Source organism: Diabrotica virgifera, chromosome 10 (genome assembly GCF_917563875.1).
Source record: "Diabrotica virgifera virgifera chromosome 10, PGI_DIABVI_V3a".
Classification (NCBI taxonomy): domain Eukaryota; kingdom Metazoa; phylum Arthropoda; class Insecta; order Coleoptera; family Chrysomelidae; genus Diabrotica; species Diabrotica virgifera.
In genome coordinates, this window is record NC_065452.1 from 25741764 (window position 1) to 25755368 (window position 13605).

The 13605-nt window shown below is 33.3% G+C and overlaps 1 protein-coding gene across 4 annotated transcripts in view; it reads right to left on the minus strand.

Moving 5' to 3' along the window:
• LOC114336211 (synapse-associated protein of 47 kDa) overlaps positions 1-13605 on the minus strand; it is a 161356-nt gene that overhangs the window by 64016 nt on the left and 83735 nt on the right. For all 4 annotated transcript variants that reach the window (XM_050663315.1, XM_050663318.1, XM_050663316.1 and 1 more), the window contains exon 5: positions 4202-4479. In XM_050663315.1, coding sequence (XP_050519272.1) covers positions 4202-4479 — 278 coding nt within the window. The remainder of the gene's footprint in view (positions 1-4201; positions 4480-13605) is intronic.

Consider the following 13605-nt stretch of genomic DNA (forward strand, 5'->3'; position numbering starts at 1 on the left):
TTCGCATATTAGACCAAAGTGCACAAGGTGCTATAAATGAAATTTTAAAATTTATACAATCAAAGCACCTTTACGTATACAACTGCAGAGGAAAGAGGTATGATGGGGCAAGAGTAGAGTGGTGTATATGTTACCGTTAAAACCCGATTTCAGTTAAAACCCGAACTTAATAGGAAAAACTTGTTTTAACTACGCGCTTTAGACAATTCTAGTTAACTAGTCAAAACTACATTAGACTGCTAAATTCAGTTAAAACTAGAAATCTTAAACAAATTTCAATATTATGTACCTGCTGAAGACATTTTTGACAGAATTGAACCTGTTGCTACTGGTTATGGAGGTTTTAAACGTTGCTATTGGTTATGGAGGTTGGGATAGGTTGAAGACCAAAACCGCCAGAAAACACGCAAATATAACAATTGATATGTTTCATAATTTTATATGAATGTGTAAAACCTGCCAACGGAAGATGAGTAGAGCGAAGAGGGGTCTTGTGTCGAAACCTATATTGCATTCAGAAATGAAAAGTCGCTCTTAGGTAGATTTGATCGATATGCAATCACAAGAGGATCACGGCTACAAGTTTATTATGGTTTATCAGGACCATTTAACAAAATTTGTTTTGCTGAGACCATTATAACGTAAGAGGGCGGAAGAAGTTGCTTATCAATTTTATTAACGGATATATTCTTGACTTTTGGCCGAGAGTTCGGTAATGCAGTTATAAATTAGGTAATGTCATACTGGCCTGAGAAAAAATTAGTTGATGGAAAACCAAGGCACAGAGCCAGAGTAAAGGTTCAGTCGAGCGAGCTAACCAAGATATCAAGAAAATTTTATCAGCCTGGATGCAAGACAATAACAGAACAGCGTGGTCAAAAAGATTTGAGTTTTTTACGTTTACGATCTTGTCCAGAATATTTTACGTTTTAGAGAAATTATTTGCAAACAACAGGGGTAGCAAATTATTTACCGAGTAAAAGCCAGTTTTGACTGAAATATGTTTAGTCTCAACTAGAATTAACTGAAAATATTTGATAGTACTAGTTTTTACTAGCTAAAACTAGAATTATCTAAAGCCCACAGGTAAAACTAGTTTTTCCTAATAAATTCGGGTTTTAACTGAAATCTGGTTTTTACGGTAACATAGGTACATATTAAGCAAGAAACCCATTATGAACGGCCGGCACGGCACAGCCCGGCCCGGCACAGGACAGTCCAAATTCATTTGTATAGTTTTAAGTGCAACGTAACCCATTATGAGCGGCCGGCTCGGCCCGGTACAGGCCAGCACGCAAACGGAACGGCCAAAATTCTCCGAGGAGAATAAAATCCGTTGAAGTCGAACGGCCTGAACAGCCAGTCGGCGCCAGTGCGTCATAATTGGTAATAAGCAGATATATTGTTGATTTTTTAATTGAAAGCGCGTTGTTTCTTTTGAAATAAAATAATATGGACGAACTTTTAATTGAGAGTGTCAGAGAATACCCATTTTTGTACGATGCATCGGTCTCAAGTTATCATGATAGTAAGAAAAAGGACAATACATGGGTACAAATATCCGAAAATTTTGATCAATGGACAGGTACGTACATTATCTTTTAACCATGAATTCGTTTTTTTAACATGATAGTTTATGTCTTTTAAAAACTTTTATTTTACGATAGTTTTTAAAATATATGATCATTTTTCCGGTGCCGTGCCGTGCCGGCCGTTACAAATGGGTTTTTGGACGTGCCGGCCTGTGCTGTGCCGTGCCGGGCGTTCATAATGGGTTTCTTGCTTTAAAGCAAGAAACCCATTATGAACGGCCGACACGGCACAGCCCGGCCCGGCACAGGACAGTCCAAATTCATTTGTATAGTTTTAAATGCAACGTAACCCATTATGAGCGGCCGGCTCGGCCCGGCACGCAAACGGAACGGCCAGAATTCTCCGAGGAGAATAAAATCCGTTGAAGTCGAACGGCCTGAACGGCCATTCGGCGCCAGTGCGTCATAATTGTTGGTATAAGCAGATATATTGTTGATTTTTTAATTGAAAGCGCGTTGTTTCTTTTGAAATAAAATAATATGGACGAACTTTTAATTGAGAGTGTCAGAGAATACCCATTTTTGTACGATGCATCGGTCTCAAGTTATCATGATAGTAAGAAAAAGGACAATACATGGGTACAAATATCCGAAAATTTTGATCAATGGACAGGTACGTACATTATCTTTTAACCATGAATTCGTTTTTTTAACATGATAGTTTATGTCTTTTAAAAACTTTTATTTTACGATAGTTTTTAAAATATATGATCATTTTTCCGGTGCCGTGCGGTGCCGGCCGTTACAAATGGGTTTTTGGACGTGCCGGCCTGTGCTGTGCCGTGCCGGGCGTTCATAATGGGTTTCTTGCTTTAAAGCAAGAAACCCATTATGAACGGCCGACACGGCACAGCCCGGCCCGGCACAGGACAGTCCAAATTCATTTGTATAGTTTTAAATGCAACGTAACCCATTATGAGCGGCCGGCTCGGCCCGGCACGCAAACGGAACGGCCAGAATTCTCCGAGGAGAATAAAATCCGTTGAAGTCGAACGGCCTGAACGGCCATTCGGCGCCAGTGCGTCATAATTGTTGGTATAAGCAGATATATTGTTGATTTTTTAATTGAAAGCGCGTTGTTTCTTTTGAAATAAAATAATATGGAAGAACTTTTCATTGAGAGTGTCAGAGAATACCCATTTTTGTATGATGCATCGGACTCAAGTTATCATGATAGTAAGAAAAAGGACAATACATGGGTACAAATATCCGAAAATTGTGATCAATGGACAGGTACGTACATTATCTTTTAACCATAAATTCGTTTTTTAACATGATGCATATTCATTAAAATGGTGTAGTTTATGTCTTTTAAAAACTTTTATCTTACGATAGTTTTTAAAATATATGATCATTTTTCCGATGCCGTGCCGTACCGGCCGTTACAAATGGGTTTTTGGACGTGCCGGCCTGTGCTGTGCCGTGCCGGGCGTTCATAATGGGTTTCTTGCTTTATTCAGGCGTACAAAGGCGCATAACTGATATTGAAAAACAGTTTCCTATGTTCATTTTGCATCCCATAATCTGAACCTAGTGTTAAATAATGCCGTTGCTGTTGTACAGGAGTTTTTTTACGATGTAATTAAGAGATTATATGTTTTTTTTGTGCAAGTATTAAAAGATGGAATGTACTATGTACTATTATGACTTTGGATTTATCGCGTTTGCCAACACTTAAAAAGGTTATGTGAAACCCGGTGGTCATCCAGACATGATATGCTGTTTTGGCTTTGCGTCGAGCTTTCTGACAAGTAATGAAATCTTTAACGAGAATTTCACTGCTATCAAAAAACTATGAAAAATTAGAGGCTAATGCATTATTCGAGCATATGAATAATTTTTAATTTGCCAACGTTACTATTCAATCTAAAATACTTAACTTTATTCATCTAACATCAAAACTTTTGCAATCTGAAACGGCAGAGTTAACCTTCAACTTTTTGAAAAAACTCGTGATAATCTTCGAGAAATGAGAAATTCGTTTTATGAAATTTTATCAGAAGCAGCAGGAATAACAGAATAGTGGGGATTATATAGGAATTTAAAAATAAACACATAAAACGTATAAAAAAATTTACGATGAGCTCAGCTGCGACGAAAAAATAACTTGTAGCAAAAAAAGTTTTGAAGTTAATGTTTTCAATGTAAATTTAGATATAGTGTTGCAAGAATTATAGATTAAGTATTATATAGTATATAGTATTACAGATTAAGAGACATGAAGGTATAGGTTTTCATGTCTATTCCCAAAAACTCTATTAACACTAACTGATGAAGACTTATTAAAGAAAGACCAAATAATGCTATTTACACATATTTTAGTAATTATACTGTTATTTAGTTGTCGTTATGTTTATAATACGGGGCCCCACAAAAATTGTCGCGGGGTGGCCCCGCAATCTTCAGCTACGCCACTGAATGGAAGCCGAAAATAAAGAAGACTCAGAACGAAATCGTTGGATGACGTGGACGACCTGAAAACCATGATCATAAGACAATGAAGAAGGGCACAAGAGAGATCTGAATGGAAGGACATAGCTAGACAAGCAAAGACCTATCCAGGGTTATGCTGCCAAAAGAAACAGAAGAATATATTTATTAATACTTACACTTTAGGCACAAGTTCGTAACGCATTTTTTCCAGGTTGGGGTCTTGTTCCATTATCGCCATAGCAATTGGGTACGACACTTGGTAGTCGAACTGGAAGTCTACACCAGCTGGTGGACTACGAACGAAATTTCTACGGTCCATGGACAAACTGAGGCATTCATCCTTGAGAGCCTCTTCATTAGCACAACCTACCCATGGGGGCAATGGTGAGGCAGAGTTTTCATTCTGAGATTTCATGAATGCTTCTTGTTCTCTGTTGAACTCTCCTAATATGCTCTATAACATAGATAATTTAAATATTGGGATACATGAAAAAACAAGTAATGGTTTAAAATTAAAACAAGTAAGTTACTGACATATGTGTATTATCAACATTAACCATTTAAGTTTGACTTAAATGGCTAACAATATTTTAAAATAATCACACTATTTATACAGGGTGTTTCGTAAAGAATGGGCCATAGCTTAACCTTAGATTTCTGAGGTTAAAACAGGTCGATTTAAGCTAACTTACCTTCGTACGAGAGTTGATAATAACCGAAATACAGGGTGTCAAAACAGGCATGGAATAGTAACACGAAATTTGGTAAGCGGGGGTTTTTTGGGATGAGAAATCTAAATTCGCCACCAAAAATGATGTACTGCCCAGAGGGCGCCACATATGTTTTTCAGCGCTCATTTAATAAGTTCAATTTTTTATCACCCACTCTATATACTTTTTGAATCAAAACTTTTATTATCTTAATATTTTTTCCAAGACAAGTTTAAAAATTCATAATTTGTGTATTTATTAATATTAACATTTTAAAGTTCGTGAGTACATCTATCAACCCTACTACTTAACAATGTCATTTATACATGGAGTTATAATTTTAGAATATTTTAAAAAATAATGATATTCGTAGCGACCTTAAGTACTTTTTGCATGAAGAGTGGTGCAGTAGTACTTTGCAATATCTTCGGTAATAATGGACCAATTTCAATGTTTTTGTTAGTTTATGGTAGCTTATAAAAATAGTAACATATAAATGACACTTTTAACAATAAATATTCATCAATTTGTTATAAACAATTTTTTTATCAATATTTTTTTCTCTAGATGTGATAAATAAAAATTGACACAAAAGATTTTTTATAAAAAAAAGTAACAAAATAATACTGAATTAGCATTGAAAATTTGTTAAAGACCTTTTTGCTTTGTGCAATATTAAAATAATTTAATATAAAATATTAAAATATGAGCACGTAAAGGTTGTAATAAATTTATTTTCTCGAGAACGGATTATTTTGGAAAAAATCTCGAAACAGGTCAATTTTTATTTTTAAATTACGACTTTTTGGCATATATATTATACTAGTGACGTCAACCACTGTGCGTGGTGACGTCATCGATGATTTTTTTTTAATGAGAATATATGTCGTGTGATAGCTAATTTGAAAGGTAATTCAATTCTCTATTCAGTAGTGTAAACATTAACATAATTATTTATACAGGGTGCCAAAAAAATTATTTTGTATTAAATTTATTGACATAAAAAGAAGAATGTATGTAATTTATTTAATTCAAAATACATTTTACTGCTCTCAGAAAACAGAAAAAAATGTTTATTTAACAAACAAATATTGTTTTTTGCTTAAATTCAATATTAATGCAGCCAACCACTTGTATCTTGACAGTTTCAACATTTAATTTAAGCGAAAAGCGATGATTATTTTTCAAATAAACATTTTTTTCTGTTTTCTGAGGTTAGTAAAAGGTATTTTGAATTAAATAAATTACATACATTCTTCTTTTTATGTCAATAAATTTAATGCAAAAAAAAATTTTTTAGACACCCTGTATAAATAATTATGTTATAATGTTTATGGGTGATTCCATTTCAAATCACTCAATTTTGGAGCAAAAAAAATTTTGGATCTCCGATTTGTCTGAAAATTGGTATATAGCTTCTGCGGGACGTAAAAATAAGATATTTAAGTTCAAAAAATATTATTCTTCTTTTTTTCTCAAAATTTTATGCGATTTTACAGTGATTTGGTGTTTATTTAAACAAATTTGCATTTTCTATCGTAAAGTATCAATGGAAAACAATATTTTAATAGAAGGGACTCAAAAATGTCATTATATGGCATTATAACAAGTTACTTTGATTCAAAACAAGTTTTTGACCAAATTTTATAGTGTAGAAAACGTTAAAATGTCGTTTTTTACATTTTTCTCCATTCCCAAAATACATCATAATCGATTTGGCTAAAAATTTGCCCACAGATAGCCAAAACATAGGACTTTAAGTGGTGAGAAGGATTTGAATTATATTACAATAAAGTTACATGCAATATCATGGGTCTAGCTAGGACGTTTCATCACCGCCAGTTCATCGCCGCCGTTTCGATACAGCCAGTTCATCGCCGGCCGATTCATCGCCGGCCGATTCATCACCGGCCGATTCATCGCCAGTCAGTTAATCGCTATCTGATATATTTCCGAATTTTCGACAGTTACATTTATTATTTATTTTTAGTATTAATTAGGAATTCTAGGAATTCATACTTAATCTTTTAATAGACTTTTAAACTTTTATAATATAAAACATATTATAATGATAATCTTTTAAATTTCACGGTCAACATTTCCAATCAAGAGAAACTGTTTTTTAAATTCGAAAAGAACAGTAATTCGGGGAAGTAGAGCAGTAAATATAATAATATTTTTTATCTTTTTAATTGTCATAAGTTTTGAACTGAATTTAACGTCGTGTCGTGTCATCTCTCATAATACAAAATCAACTGACTAACTGGCGATGAAACGGACGGCGATGAAAAGGACGGCGATGAAATGGACTGGCGATGAACTGGCGGCATCGAAACGGCGGCGATGAAACGTCCCATTCCGCAATATCATAGTCAAAAATATAGGCGTCTACCGCCTACTGTAAGTAAAATTAACACGAAAATATCGACATCACGACAAAAATTGTTAAAAAGAAATTGTAATAATTATAAATACGATTTATTTGGAACAATTTCAGTTTCTACCATTTTTGTCGAAAAATGGCGGAGATATTGATCAAAACAGGTTCTCCTTTAAAATCAAGATGGCGGCTAACGTAACGGAGGAATTCATTCGAGATGTTAAATTTAGGCTACTATTGACTCCCCTAAAGATTAGAAAAATAAAATTTTGGGCAGCTCGGCATGCAAGGTCAAATGCTATTCCGACTGGACTAACATGTTAGATAATAAAAAAGTTAGGTACTTTAACAACTGGCCATGTTCGTCATCAGTACAGGGTGTTCCTAAATAAGTGCGACAAACTTTAAGGGATAATTTTACATAAAAAAATAATGACAGTTTGCTTTATAGACGAGCGGCAGGCACCCCCAAAATGACCAGGTACTGACCACGTAGAGGTGAATTGCCAATTTTAGTCATACTGTAACAATAACTGTTTTTGATGGTGCTGAAAACTAAAATGAGGTTTATTTTGAATTTTATGTGGGGGAACATTGTCAAAATCGCAATTTTACCCTAAAAATAAAAAAGAATATCACGTTTTTTGCGTTTACCTCGCTACAACTCTGTTCCATTTTCTGAAATTTTTACAGTATATAGTTCTAGCATTTCTGAAGACAACGGTACCTGTTTCAAGCTTTTAGTCTTATTCTGATAAAGGTTATGAATTTTTTAAAGTAAAAGGTGTAGATTTGTGCATTGCAAAGTTTAATCGCAAAAGTTAAGTGGCGAAATTTGAAATTTAGCTTTTTAATCTGCTTTATGTTAATCATATAGTACAGAGAAGTTTTCTGGAAAGCTGTAGATCAAAATGTTTTAAAAAAAAATAGTGCAACTTTTAATATCGACATTAGAAATCCCCAAAATAACGCTTTTCTCGAGATACTGACCATGGGTGGTGAATGGCTAATTTTTGTCTAACATTATGTTTTTGACTGTGTTGAAAACGAAAATGAAATTTATTTTAAATTTTAGGTGGGAAAATATTGTCAAAATCGCAATTTTACCCTAAAAATAAAAAAAAATGAAATCACGTTTTTTGCGTTTAACTCGCTACAACTCTGGTCCATTTTACTATTTTTTTTTTCTAAAGTTTGTACAGTATATGTTGCTCACTTTTCTGAAGACAACGGTATCTGCTTCAAGCTTTTATTCTTATTCTAATAAGTTATGAATTTTTTAAAGTACAAGGTGCAAATTCGTGAATTGCAAAGGTTAATCGCAAAAGTTAAGTGACGAAATTTTAAATTTATCTTATTAATCACGTTTATGTTAAAACATAGAGTACAAAAAAGTTTTCTGGAAAATTTTAGATACAAATGTTTTATAAAAAATGGTGCAACTTTTAATATAGACGTTATACATCCCCAATATAACGCTTATTTTTCGAGATACTGAGAATGGGCGGTGAATAGATAATTTTGGTCTTAGTATATGTTATGGATGGTGCTGAAAATGAAAATGAGGTTTATTTTTAATTTTATGTGAGGTACCATTGTCAAAATCGCAATTATAACCTAAAAATGAAAAAACAAATGAAATCATGTTTTTGTACGTTTAACTCTGTTCCATTTTAATATTTTTTATGAAACTTTTACAGCATATATTTCTCACCTTTTTGAATACTATGAAAACTGTTGTAGACTTTCAGTTTTTTTCTCATAAAAGTTATGAATTTTTTAAATAAAAGGTGCATATTCGCGAATTGCAAAGTTAAATCGCAAAAATTAGGTGACAATATTTAAAATTTATCTATTTGATCATGTTTATTTTAAACTATTGAGTCCATAGAAGTTTTATGGGGAGTTTTAGATCTAGATATGTTATAGAAAAAAAAATGGTGCAACTTTTAATTTTAAGAAAAACGTGGTTTAATTTGTTTAAATTTTATGGTAAAATTGCGATTTTGACAATGTTCCCCCACCTAAAATTCAAAATAAACTTCATTTTCGATTTCAGCATCATCAAAAACATCAATTGAGACCAAAATTAGCTATTCACCACCCCTGATCAATACCTAGAAAAATTAGCTTTATTTTGGGGATTTATATCGTCGGTGTTTAAAGTTGCACCATTTGTTTTCTATACAACATTTTGATCTAAAACTTTCCAGAAAACTTCTTTGTACTCTATGTTTTAACACGAATGTAAATAAAAATCTAAATTTTAAATTTTGTCAGTCAACTTTTTTTGGTAAGACACCAGGGCCTGATGAAATACCGGTTGAAGTATTAAAACTTATTGATGAAGAAGTGATGAACATGATACTCGAGTTATTTAACAACATATATGATACTGGAATAATACCACAAGACCGGGTAAGGTCCACATTCATTTTAATACCTAAAATATCAAATGTAAGAGTGCTCGTATTACAGAACGATTGCCTTGATGAGTCATATGCTTAAAGTTTTTCTAAAAATCATTCATAATAGAATTTTCCGCAAACTTGAAGAAGATATAAGTGAAACACAAATGGGCTTCTGGAACGGCCTTGGTACGAGGGAAGCGCTCTTTGGTGTGGGCGTACTATTTCAGCGGTGTTTGGATATCAATCAGGATGTATACGCCTGCTTTATAGACTTTGAGAAGGCCTTCGATAAAGTCCGACACGACCGACTGAGACAACTTCTAATCGAAAAGAACATTGATGAAAAAGATATTAGAATAATAACTAATTTGTATTGGAATCAAACAGCACAAGTCAAGGTCGATGATGAAATGACTGAGGAGATCAAAATATGTAGAGGAGTAAGACAGGGGTGTATTCTGTCTCCTCTTTTGTTTAATTTTTATAGCGAAGTCATATTTAAAGAAGCTCTGTCGGAGGTTAGTTGTGGTGTAATGATCAACGGAAATACAATCAATAATGTGAGATACGCTGACGACACAGTGATGTTAGCAGACAATCTTGCAGATCTGCAACGACTGATGGAACGCATTAACCACTACTGCAACAGCTACGGACTTACATTAAACCTCAGAAAAACTAAATGGATGGTGATAACAAAAGATCCACACCCCAGGAATGATTTGGTTGTCGCGTTATAGAAAGGGTATCCTCCTATAAATACCTTGGAGCTTGCCTGGATCATACAGGCGATCAAACAAAAGAAATAAGAGCAAGAATAGCAATAGCTAGATCAGCATATAACAAGATGACAATATTTCTCTGTAGTCGTGACATAAATCTTGATCTGAGAGTGCGTATGCTGCGGTGTTATATCTTCTCCACTTTATTATATGGAGTTGAATCATGGACCATGAAGATGGGCAGCATTAAAAACATTGAAGCTTTTGAGATGTGGTGTTGATGGGTGGACCACGTGACGAATGCCGAAATTTTACGTCGGATCGGAAAAGGATGTGAAGTTGTACTTACTGTTAAAAGAAGAAAGCTTAAATACTTTGGCCATGTTATGAGAGGTGACAAATACTCGCTGCTGCGACTGATCATCCAGGGTAAAATCAGGGGTAAGAGAAGTATAGGTAGGCGCAGAATATCTTGGTTAAGAAATCTGAGGGAATTGTTCGGCTGCAGTTCCATCGACCTATTTAGGGCAACCGCCAGTAAAATAAGAATAGCTGTGATGATTTCCAACCTCCGATAGGAGACGGACTTTAAGAAGAAGAAGTCAACTTTTGCGATTAAACTTTGTAATTCACGAATCTGCACCGTTTACTTGCACACTCCAACATAAGCAAATGAACAAAAAAAAAAGAATGTTAAGAAAACCTGAGGCTATAGTTGGGTTTTAATTTCAGTATTTTATAAAAGCTAGAATAGTCCACAGGGTGATGTGAACTTAAAAAAAACACAGTTTGATTCGTACACCCGGTATACAACGACAGTTTACCTGTCTAGCAACAATATTATTACAACGATATTGTTAATGAATAAGGCTATAACGTGGTAAAAAGTCACTTAAATCGGACATGTTTAGGAAATTCGAGACATCAAAAATTACCAAATTTTTAAGTGGATCGATTTTTTTGCACCTGAGTGTACCTTGTAAATCCCAAATCATAATTTCCATAGTTTATACATTGTAAATTATGATTCGGGAGTGCTCCTAGTAGCATTTAACGTGTCTTGGTTTGTTTATTTCTACTGCATTTTGATTGTAAACTTAGTATTGGTGTTTTTAATAGACTATTAGAAAGGTTCCATTAAAATTACACCGTTAAATACCCACATACTAATAACATTAATTATTTGAGTTATTGAAAAACGTTTATTGTAGGAATGTTTTAATTACCAAAATAATTAACAAAATCAATGTGCATGTGTATTTTAGTTAATTACAAAAATGGCTTCTTTCTGCTAGATTAGATATTCAAGAACTATTTGATTTCGCAATAAATTTACAAACATATGCTTTGAATTTCCTACTAAAAAAATGAATTAAAAATAGTTGAGCCACAATTGTTGATGTATTGAAAATTACATTTTTAATTAACTACTGTTTGACGTTTCGATTTCCACTCCGGAAATCGTTCTCAAAAAAGACAAAAATACAGAAGGCTCTATATATATGTTTATGCTATATGACAACAATACCATATGTAAAGGGCTTGTCAGAAATATTGAAAAGGATAACAAACAAGTACATCACAACAACATTCAAAACAACCAACACTTTGAGATCAATCCTGGGGTCGTATTTTCGAATTCAATCGAATATTTTCGCATACGAGTTAACTCGAATCAAAAATTTCGTATACGAACGTTGGGCGACGCCTGGTGGCGAATTTGAAAAGCATCAACTCTAGGAAAACATTGACTTTGCCATTAATTTGTGTACATATTTGCGGTCAGTTTATGTTGTAATTAACAATAATTTCGACTTAAAAAAACTATTGCAGTGTTCCTCAGTATTCATTCCTATTATACTCTACGTAATGACCTAAACTAACTAATGCTAAATCACACATTTTGTTAATTTAACGTTTGTATTAAACGTAGTATTTTTTAATGTTTAAACGACTGCAAAATTAAATAAATAAATAAAATGTAGTATATATTCTGTCCATAGAATGTACATTATTATGCAAAATATCCCGACCACCTCGTAATTTCCAGAACACAATTATTATAAAATAAATTCACCTACTTAGTTTCCAAGTTTCCAGTTTTTATTTAATTAAAAATTGTTATCTGTTGGTGTAAAATAAACTGTAGTGCACCTATTAATTAAATTAAAAACAAAATTAGAAATCCTAAGATAGATGAATAATTACGCTGTGTGATTATCGGGGGACCAGATTTTTTTATGAAAAAAAGGTAAAAACAAATCAGTAGTTAGCATCAAATTTTAATGATTGCATACAGATTAAACATAATTTTGAGTCGTCTTTAACTTATAAGATGTCTTAGTGGCAAAACTTAGTGGTTACTTTGGCAAAACACTCCTGTAAATGATTTTAATTTAACGTTTTAGAACTGTGAGGCCAAATGACAAAATGAATTGTTTTCCTAGAGTTGTCGTCCATCTTTGAAATTTTGAGCGCCCTCTGTTGGAATTTAATTTTGCGAATACGAGAAGAATTTGCACCGGCAACACTGCAAATTCGAATAACATTGAACTTATTTATCATCTGAAGAGTCACAATGTTGCCATACTTTTTTTGTCTATTTCTTGTATAATGTACAAGAATAAGATTGTATAAGAACGTTTAATATATAAAGATAACGACTTATAGTCTGAACAAATTATAAAAAAAGGCCATTTTTGGGAAAAGTTGTTTAGCAGCTGTTTTAAGTGTAATCGAATTTTAAGATTGCATAGATATATTAGTAATAATGATTTGCAAAGTCCACAGAAAGTGTGCTATTTTGTTTAATATTATTTTTATATCCAGTATTTACACTGATATTTTATTATTTACTTTTCAAAACTTTACTTCAAAGCGATTTTTTAAATGCACCTTTATGTAATGTGATAGTATGAAAAAATTGAGGATATGGCAACGGTGTCATATGTCAAGTTTGGAGCTTAGATCCAATGCTAAAATGCGTACATAAAGTTAGGTTAGGTTATATTTTCAAGGCATAATCGTACATGTCCTTCCTTTCTATTAAAGAATTATTTAAACCAGCCATTGAAAATAAATTTCAATGTAAGGCGGCACACATAGTGGAAGCGGTTTCCGCTTAGGGGCAAACCGCGCGAATCTGAGCGGTTGTCGCGCGCGGGAATGGTAACACAGTGAAGAGGGTAAAAGCAAGAGAAAGCGTTCAAAACTTATAGCAAAATTTCGTCTTCTGATGACGATATGATGGCTTTTGATTCTGTTTTCACTAAACTGAAAAGAAAAAAGTTTGTGTACATTTTCTTAATCGCGAAAAAATAATTTATGGAGAATATCATCATCTATTTCATAACTTAA